General features: G+C 41.7%; 1 protein-coding gene across 1 annotated transcript; it reads right to left on the bottom strand.

Moving 5' to 3' along the window:
* Positions 1-2741: 2741 nt before the first annotated feature.
* Positions 2742-9498, bottom strand: LOC118774728 (ras-related GTP-binding protein A). Its single transcript, XM_036524185.1, has 10 exons — positions 9399-9498; positions 8285-8412; positions 7765-7864; positions 7218-7284; positions 6234-6456; positions 6037-6132; positions 5829-5951; positions 4724-4815; positions 3446-3561; positions 2742-3205 (listed from the first exon to the last, which is right to left on the bottom strand). The coding sequence occupies exons 2-10, from the start codon at positions 8309-8311 to the stop codon at positions 3102-3104; spliced, it is 948 nt and encodes a 315-aa protein (XP_036380078.1). The 5' UTR covers positions 8312-8412; positions 9399-9498; the 3' UTR covers positions 2742-3101.
* Positions 9499-10325: the final 827 nt, after the last annotated feature.

Below are 10325 nucleotides of genomic sequence, written 5' to 3'. Positions count from 1 at the left end.
ACTGTATGGATGAGCTGAGCCACAAGCTCAATTCCAGAGCCACACTTCTATTCAGGCAACATGCTCACCCAGATGTATTCACACCAGTGGCAAATGCAAGTCTTTTTTCCTAATAAAAGTCTATGAGCCAAGCATACTAGTGGAGTCTGTGGGATTTCAGCAGTCTTTAATTCACAGGGAGAGGAATGGAAGCTGGGGTCAGTCCAGCTTCTTGTCCCCCCGGACTGCCTGAATTTCAACTCTACTCCAGAACTGTGGACCATTTTTATACTCCGCTCAATATTTTGATTTTCCCTTGGAATAACAAATATTTTCCAATAGCCAAAGGGAGGATGCGCAACCCTGGCGCCAGTGACAGAGTTGTGCTTGTTTGTCAGTCCCATTGGCAGAGGAACACATTCATTACAGCTGAGTTTTATGGCATCAAAGCTATTGGGGAAGGGGGTAGAGGATAAGTCAGAAAGAAAGTGGGAAAGTGACACAAGAAAAGTGTCATCATCAAGCAGGATGTGCAGTCAGATCTGATGATGAGCTCTGTCAACTTGAAGAAGCTGGGAGCAGAGGTTTGGCTACTATGGAGAGATGGGAAATCTGAAGATAAGAGGGAGCCATTCATCTCATCGCTTGGTAGCCTAATACCAGACTTTTGAGGAAGATGTGAACTGTCCCTGGTAGCCAGTGATGGGAGATCAAGGGGTGAGACACAAAAGAATTTGGGGACATTGTGGATCAGTCAAGCAGTAGCATTCTGATTATGCTGCAGGGGTCTGATCACACATGCAGGGCTTCAAGGAGGGCGTTACAGTAGTCTAGGCGGGAGAGAACCAGGGCTTGTACCAGGTGTTGGGTTAAGTAGGGGATGAATTCTGCTAATGTTATAAAGGTAGAACTTGCACGTCCTGCTGACTGTTGCTATGTGGTAAATGTATGTCAGGTCACAGGTCAAGTGTCACTCTAAGGGTCTTCACAGTCTGGGAAGTTGACACTGTGGTGGTTTTCTAGGGTGATGGTCAGATCTCTGAATGGAGAAGTCTTGGCTGGAATATACAGAAATTTGGTCTTAGCCAAACTGAGTCTCATGATTTTTAGATATCCACAAAGAAACATTAGCTAGGCTGAGATCCGTGATGAAATCTGAGTATCAGATGGGGGAAAAGAGACGAACAATTACCATTACCATATCAGCATATCATCAGCATAACAGTGATATGAGAAGCAATGGGAGGAAATGACAAAGCCAAGTTATCTTGTTTATAAGGAGAACAGAAGGAGGCCAAGGACCAGACCCCGAGGGACTTCTGTAGAGAGGATGTGAGAGGTTGATATGGCTCCACCCCAGGGCACCTGATAGGTGCGCCCTGAGAGGTAGGATGAAATCCAGCTGAGAATGGTGCCAAGGACAACAGGAAGACATGATAATTCACTGTGTAAATGGCCGCAGAAAGGTTGAGACTGAGGACAGACATCCCTTACGGAATGAAGGGGATTTGTGAGAGAAAGAAAAGCCTTTTCAAATGGAGTGGCTAGCAGATCTAAGAAACACGTAGCTGGGTGACGAGACATCTGGAGCTCCAAGGTCTCTGTGTTTCTGGGTGAATGTGGGTAGGGCAGGGCAGGTAACAGAGAGCTGGTGGCAGTGAGACTGGGTCAGGGGGTGATAGAAGTTGTAGAGTTGTAGATGGTGTCAACTTCCTCCTCAAAATAACAAAGTCAGCAGAAGTAAAAAAAGAGAGAGGTGGGGGAGAGGGTGGAGAGAGCAAAGAAGAAAAGGTAGAGAACAGTTTGTATGGGTCAGTGACAATGTGAGGGAAGACAGAGTAGAGTCTGGTAGATTGAGACATCAGTTGGATTGTGACATTCCCAAAGCGCTCTTCCAGAAGCACAACCAAACTATAGCGCTTCTGTCCAACGTGTTTAAAGTTCAGTTCCTAATACAGGAAATTCCACATCAATGGTCCAGGAGTTGCAGGATATGTTGTGAATGTGTCTTGAGGCACTGTCTAAGCAGAGACACAATGTACAGTACATAGTGCAGATTAAACAAACTAAGCAACTCATCTGTTTTCAGACACTACAGAATACATGCATAAATGAGTAATGAGGACACTGAGGTCATGAACAACACTATTCACCCACCAAGCATGATTTTAATTGAATCTTAAATTTTGAGGTAATCCAGTATCACTGTCACTGCCTACACGTTCCTCACTTTTGGTGCTGCAAATAATGTGTGATTAGGGAGGAGTATTTAAGTTTTTTATTTAATCCAAGCATTCATGATAATTTGATGCCAATCAAAACTGCAAATCCACAATCTACCTTGACCACTTTGTATTATTGCTACACGCAAAGCGGCCACATCTGCATATTCACAAAACCCCAACCACACCACAATAAAGGTCAAGAAAACAGAAGAAAATTTTATTTGCATATTTATTTGGCAATCCAACAATGTAAATTCAGCACAAAATATTGGCCTACACTCACTTTGATTCTTCTGTTTAGGCCCCTGGTAAATTGGCCAGTCCCACAGGATATTTTTATAAGGGCCTCTTCATGTTCATATGTGAACTGTGTGATAATTTCAGTGAGTGTACAACACTGTACAGAAAGAGCTAAGTGAAATTCATTACAGAGGAAAAAAATTCCTCTGACAGAATACATGACAACGCTGCTGTGCTTTGTAAAAAATGTCTTATGGTGATGACCCAGTTAATTAATCAGAACTCCTTCAGCGTAAAAACTGTGCAAGCCCTTTATTTTCATAGAGAACTTTGCTTCTCAATGAAGATTAAGATAAACACATATATTTGAAAGTAAAGCATCACAGTCCTTATTAACAGTTCATTAACAGCTTCCCACGCACAAAACCTCCCACCCCCTTCTAAAAAACACACCAATGTTTCCAAAGACAAGTAGGTTTGAGGACTTCCTTTTAGTATCATGGTAGAAAACACAGTATGATTGAGTGAGATAGTGGCACATGCTGGTTCGCAGAGTTCCGGGGCAAGCCCACCCATGCTGCGACAGCTGCTCCCTTGCAACTGATTGGTTGAGTGACTCGACCCAAAGCTGTGCAGATGGCTGGAGTGGCGGGGCTTCTAGCGCATGCGCATGTGCAGGCTGTGTTTGGGGCCGTCCACGCGCTCCAGCTTTTCGAAGTGCTTCCTGGCGTTGCGGATGTTGATCAGCGTGGCTGCCGAGGCTGGGGGAAAGAGGGAACAGATATTAGTGATGGCACATCATGAAAAAAATATGATTCCATCAAAACAACTTGTGATAAAGCAAAATCAGAGCTAATTTTCAAAAATGCAATAAAAACAAGCTATGGGCGCAAGTAAGGCATTCACTGCATCTGAGACATGTAGATACTTGGTTCATTGCAGCAGGCTGATGCGTGAGAACGCATTCATTTTGTATGAGGGTTGCAGCAGGGGATACTCACGTATGGAGGGGTCCGACATGATCACCATGACGTATGTGTTGGAGGTGAAGACGTCGATGAAAGCCGCAAAGTTGGAGTTCCGCACCTCCATGCTCTGGAAAGAGGCGGCCAGCTTACTGCAAGGACCAAATTCAACAGATGAGTTTCACATGATGGAAACATAGCCAAGCCATTTAACATGCCACACTAGACCACAAGCATTGTTTTCCATTTGAATATGTCTTGCTGCTCCCTTCTCTGGAGTATTAATTAAATCAGTCCTTTATGAATGCCATATTCTGTACAACTTCATGTCCCCAGGCAAGTCACTCTGGTAGCCTTATTTCTTTCTTAATTTCCCTATTTTAGCTCACTACTGTGTTAACTGTTGTCCTGTCTTGAAATAATGCCCTTTTTATTTAATACCTCTCAAATTACTAAGAGTTTGACCACATAGCATGACATTGCGACTCCACCACATGTAACAATTTGTTTTTGTATTTTTAATTAACTCCAATTATCCAATATGTGGAACATCCATGCTTGTGGTCAAAAAATGTAGGCATGCACAAAAAAACCTCACCGTACACTGTCACTGGGTATTCAGGGCAAACTAATGAGGACACATTTCTGAAGAAAAAGGTGGAAAACTAAGATACAGTGGTAAGACAAAATATAGACACATATTTCACAAATGTCCTTCAAAGCTAGCTAGCCACAAATATGTGAGAAGTAAAAATACATGGCAACTTTATTAGCTGCTGTTAGTTATCTTACCTTGGATATTGTAACCTGTTACATGTATCATTCTCAAAAGAAAATTAGGTTCTATATGCATTATATAAACATTAGATCTCTAGCCAACAGCCTTTTTTATCTCGTGTTACTTTAAATGTTAGTTGATCAATTTAAAGCACATGTGCCCATCCATACTTATGTTTTATTGATGTACTAAGGTATCCAGAGGGACAAGGCATTGGATGAGCACTGCAAATCCAAAAATGTGCCCCTGTTCATACTTTTTATTTTCCTTTTTTTGACAGTCTCACGCTGTGGGTGTTCACTGCAGTGATCCAACAGACCCCTTTCTGACCCATTGTTTAAACACGTTTTGTCAGATTCTTGGAGTTTCATGACAGAAACCTGAAACCTGACAAGCCTACGAATCCACAATAATCACAAAGAAGAGGTGTGAAAGACATCAGAGAAGGGAGCAGGAGAGCGGGGTCAGAGCTGCCAGAAGCAAGGATGATCACATCTGACTGTATCACACAGGGGTCTCAAGGAGGAAGGACTTGCCTGCAGCTCAACTTGAACTGTTTGATGATGTTGCTGATCTTCTCGAAGCGGTGGGCATCACGCTGCTCTTTACACTGGTAGTGAGAGATCACCTGAAAGATACACGACATTAGTGATGAAGTTTGCAACAGTTTTAATGTTTAATATAATCACATGTCCAACCGACAAACTGTCATAAAAACTATTTTGACATTGACGGTTTAATCAACATCCAGACTGAGAAAATAAACACCCAACCAAAGTGTTCTGTTGGAAAGGCAAAGCATTTCTGAATGAAGCTTGTCAGGACCATTTACATAAGGTGTGCTTACAAAGCCCAACTACACACTTTCCCAGAGGTTCAAATTTTTAAATGCTTACATCTTTCCAGAAAACCTCACATAGAAGATGTACATATTAAAAACTGTAAAGCTATCACTTCCAGAGAATAGCCCTGCATTCCTGTTAAGTTCCACCATATCCTCTTAACAAATCTCAATTTAAATCTTTATCAGTGTCATCATCTGAAGGATACACAAACTGAAAATATACAATGAATAATGAATGGCACAATGGTCTCATACACACTTGATCCCATGAAATTAAATTATCAAATGGAAAGTGAATTTAATGTCTTCTGGTCTGATAGTACCAAAGTTCCCGGTAAGTGGATAAACAAGCGCTTTGTTCTCAGAGCCCAAATGTAATGACAGGAGACATCTTATTTATCTGGGAGGGCACACTGGAGGCCTCAGGGAAAATGGCAGCGGGTGTGTAAAACAGCCTTTGTTTTTGCTGTTAATATCCCACCAAAGATGCTGGCAGGTGCTGAAACAGGCTGCCTGTTAGTTATGGCTAGACAAGGCCTCTGTCTATTCATGCCTGACTGAGGCTCCTGCTGCAGTCCTACTGTTCCTGCAGTTCTACTGAAGCGGCAAATTCCCCAGATCCCTCTCCAACTCCCTGTCCCCACTGACCAGTTTCCCTCCCTGCCCTACAGTGACTGAGTGGATCCTTAGTTTCTCTGCCTGTCCAGTAGTGACTGACTGGAAACCCAATTTCTCTGCCTGTTCTGAAATGACTGAGTGGATTTGAAGTTTCTCTGCCCCCCTGCCCCAGGTCTTACCAGGAAGGTGGCTCTCTCAAAAAGTAGCACTTCATCAGCCTCAATGATCTGGGCAAAATTGCGCAGGTTTGTCTCCAGTTGTTGCACATTGGGGATCAGTTGGTACACAATGCTAGACCATGCCTGTGCAGAAGAAGGTTCAGAACAGCTTATGTAAGGGGGTCAATCACACAGACAAAATGACAGAGGGATTCTCTCAGCACCTCACCTTGTAGAGAGTCTCATCCCATATGGATGTCCTGAAACAGGTGCAGGCCAGGGGGCGAGAGAGTCTTTTCAGGTCCTCCTCACGCTCCTTAAATATCTGGAAACAGTGAAGAACAAAGGGGTTGAAGATGCAGACACACACACCACAGCTGAATATTGTTTTTGGTCTGCAGTTCAGGTGTGTAAGCCTATGCTCACCAGATCCCTCTGGTCCTCCTGCACCAGGTCCATCTTGTGCACCAGACAGAAGACCTTGGCGTCAGGGGAGTTCTGCAGAATGGCCTCCAGGCAGGACTGGTAATAGTGCATGTCCTTCTCCAGCTCGCGGCTCTCCACATCAAACACGTAAATCAGAACCTCCACGTTGCGGAAGATGTTGTCCCGCTGGCTCGTGAAGTAATTCTCCATGAAGGTGTCCTGCCTTGAGGGTGGGGGGCAGACAATTAAATCAGTACATTAAGCAGTCTGGTGTAGTGGTTACAGCAGTGAAATCTGAAGGCATGGGTTCAAATTCTTTGAGGTCCTTCAGGTCATGGGTTTTCCTGAAAGCAAAGTTACTGTATTGTTGTAAGGTACCTTACGTCATTTGCTCTTGGGGAAAAAATACCAGCTGTACAAACACAATGTAAGAATGTAGGAACTTTAAATACTGTAAGCTTGCTGCAAGGCAGTGTCTATAGGCCAGCATATAATGCAGTTATTTGATAATGTAAACACAGCTGTGTTCTTCACAGCCTTACATCAAACCCACCCTGGAAACAACTCAAAATTATCTCAACTGTGCGTAGTTACACAACATATAGTTTTACATTTATTTTCCAAATTTAAATGTACTTTTCTGGACTCTGCTTAGTTTGCCCTCAAACTCTACCTAGGTTTGAGAGGAATCAATTTTTATCTGTGAGTGTCAAAAAGGATTGATTTCACAAAACTCTAACACATACATACATTAATACAGAATATGCAAAGAATAGCTGTTTTTCAAAGAACAAATGAAGTAGGTATGCTATTCAGACAAACACTGCAGAAATTTATGAAACTACATAAAGACAAAGCCCACTTCAGGAAGGTCAGCCAAGAGCAGGTAGGTGACTCTCATCAGTTGGACAGGGAGAAAACTCATCAGCATGGTGGAAGATGGGAGAGGCACAGAAAACAGGCGATACAGAGTAACAGCCTTACCCTCCACAGTCCCACAAGTTCAGCACCAGGTTGCCCAGAAAACGCACGTGAGAGTGCTCCACATCAACTGAGATACAGAGAAAGAGAGACACAGTTACATTAATATAGCTCCGTAAAATCTATTTTATTTGAGGGATGAGGGAAAGACTGCATAGAGAGCAGTGACATGTTGACCTATACAGCAATTCAGGCAAAAGCAACAGCATCTCAGTGGGAATGTACACATTCCACAGCAGCCAGCCTATGCAGTGTTGGCACAGCAAAAAGGGGACCCTCAATGTAGGCACATTCACAGTCCCTGGAATGTCAACCTTAAAAGCCTTCTGCAAAGGTGGTCTTCATGAGACACAAACCTCAAACTCTCCCAGGACCCCTCCCATAAGATCCCCTATGAATCAGTGGCTAAGTTTTTACTCTTTATGCAAATATAATGGATAGCTTAGTTGGTGTCATGTTGACTCTTTAGCCATCTGTGAACATCTCTGTTCACTCCAAGGGCAACACAAGTGCACAGGGTCCATTCAACCAGTAATAGCACAATACTTACTTGTAGCCCCAAGCCGACGGGTATCCCGGGCAATGTAGTTGGCAAAAATAATTGACCTCATGCTGGTTTTCCCTGACCCACTCTTACCCATCAGCAACACCTGTATGACAAACAAAATGCATTCAGTGCAATATCCAGACTATTGAACCAGGCTAGCCCAACCAAGATGGATGAACGTATATTCATCTTATACATGAATCTTTTCACAGCACACTTAATCCTGTGCTTAAACACATGCCATACACAAAAATAGCTACATATGCATTTAATACAACTATATAACAATAGTGCCATCTACAGGACAGCCACTGCCAGTTTCAGCCTTTTATTGTCACATTAACAGAAATGAAAGGTAGCCTAGTTTACAATAAGAAAATAAAACTTAAACTACATTATTGATTCACTACAAAGACTAAATTTCGTTTCTACACAACACAGCGCTACCGACAAAAGACTTCAAATGTGTGGTTCAACTTTATTCATAAATTCCAAGAACAAGCACTTAGCCAGGAAAACTCACCTTTTTCTTCATGGCTGTACTCGACATCGCCCTGGTGCCCTGTTCGCTACAGAATGTACCTTTTCTGACACCCAAAATACTGTTGTCTCCCCCTGTAGCAGTTTCTCTCAGCAAGGTCTTCCTTTTTGCTTCAGAAGTAAAAGACCAAAAAAATATGACATTGAACACTGACTCCTAGGATGACTTGAAATAATTCTTACAATGCTAGCTAGTCATTGGTTAAGATCAAATAATAATAATAATAATAAAATAATGACAATGCAATTACAAAACAAGCTACAATAAAAACTAGAAGTGATTTGTTTGGTTATATATACTTCAATACTTAAATATGTTAAACAAACACGTAAAATATTTCGCTTTCACTATACATATATATATATATAAAAAACAGCTTTGATTGAATAGCTACTGTAGCTTTGACCGCGGTTAAATGAATACCCTGTCAAGACACTTTCAGTATAACCAATGAAACAGGTAACTATAACTGTAAAGGAACAGCCTTTCTCTGTTTGATAGCTATTTGAGCTTTTTAGCTATTGCAAACGTTTGGCGCTAGCAAGCTGTAGCTACTCTGATTGAATAAATATACATTTAGCTACTAGCTGAATGTAGAATACGGCTGATCGAACTATTCTGAAAATAACAAAAAGTTCACACTCTAATATATCTAAGATAGCACGTTACCAAGCTTTCAATTAATTTCGCTGGAAAAATAAGAAGTCGTATCTGCTTTTCTAGCTAAATGACTACAACGTTGCACTGAACGGTTCATACGCCTAGCTGATAATGCACGGTCACTGTATTTTGCCAGCTTGCTAGCTCTTTATGTCAGAATAAGTGTCCAAAAGCCGCACGATATTTCCATTATTGCTGATTAAATGTGGACACAGTTTTGGACTACTGTAAAGGAAGTAACAAACTACTAACTGAGTCAGAACTTGCATTATTTCACCAATGTAAAGCAAGGCTAGCCTGCTAGGTGAGTGTTAGCAAGTTTGGATACAGCACACAGTCCAGAAGCAGTGAAGCTAGCCTGCTAGCCATTTTAAACAATGTGAATACATGAAACTTTGCATACACAAAGCCAACCATGACAACAACAGAACTTTACTCGTTTTGATTATGTCCGTATCTGTCCCATCGCCTGCCTTGTTTATGCCGTCTCAGGTGCGTGCTGCCAGGCCCAAAACAGGAATCTATTTCACGTGACCACCTAGGGACCAACTTCGTCACATGACTAGCTAGTTTAAAAAAATATATCGCGGTAGTTCTCTCAACCAATGCCAGGCATGCAATAAGAAGTCCAATATTACTTAGATTCGACCCGTCTAAGATACAATATAAGCTGGTGTGCTGTTAATAGGAAGCAGAAAAAACGTTTTTAACGTGCCCCTCAAAATGGCTTATTTCGTTTTGTAAAGTTATACATACGTTTACAGGGTTAAACACACTGACAGAGTTAGAGTGTGGGCCTTTTAACTAAAGGTCATGCAAAGAGTGAAATTACAATAAGTGAAAGCCTCCCTCTGGTGCAGACCTTTTATACACATTTTATACTCTACATGTTTGAAAAATTTGTACAATTCTGTCCCCTTATATAAAACATTTATTTGCATTATATTAAAATTGAGGGAATTTTCTAATTGCACCACAAATAGATTTGTATCATAGTCTGTGGTATGGTTGTACATAGTATGGCTACTAACAACATCAGTTCAACTGCAATGAGAGTCAATTATTTAAATGTGTACTGTTTATAAAAGTTTACTACTATAGTCTACCCTGGCTGGATGGATGCACTCTCAAACCAGGGTTTAATCTGCAGTGCTCCGATCATGTCTGCAGGAAGGAGACAGCAAGATCACAGGGTACAAAGAGTAGACAAAAAAAAAAAAAAACAATGAAGCAATGTAAAGGATTAAGAAACCCTGCTTGTCTAAGGTAGCAGACTGTGTAAACAGAAATTCCCATCTGTTTGAGTTTCACTTGGCAGTTGCCTAAGTGTTAATTATCTGTACAGTGGAAACTAATGGCAAGA

This window comes from Megalops cyprinoides, chromosome 3 (assembly GCF_013368585.1).
Source record: "Megalops cyprinoides isolate fMegCyp1 chromosome 3, fMegCyp1.pri, whole genome shotgun sequence".
NCBI lineage: Eukaryota > Metazoa > Chordata > Actinopteri > Elopiformes > Megalopidae > Megalops > Megalops cyprinoides.
This window is presented reverse-complemented; position numbering and strand designations above follow the sequence as displayed.

What these genes read in the sequence shown, in the direction of transcription:
- LOC118774728 (XM_036524185.1), bottom strand. Translation starts at nt 8,311, where the DNA reads ATGTCGAGTACAGCCATGAAGAAAAAG. An exon ending in CCGTCGGCTTGGGGCTACAA is followed by an intron (nt 7,285 to 7,764) that starts GTAAGTATTGTG and finishes TCTGTATCTCAG; the next exon opens with TTGATGTGGAGCACTCTCAC. An exon ending in TTGAGAGAGCCACCTTCCTG is followed by an intron (nt 4,816 to 5,828) that starts GTAAGACCTGGG and finishes TGTATCTTTCAG; the next exon opens with GTGATCTCTCACTACCAGTG.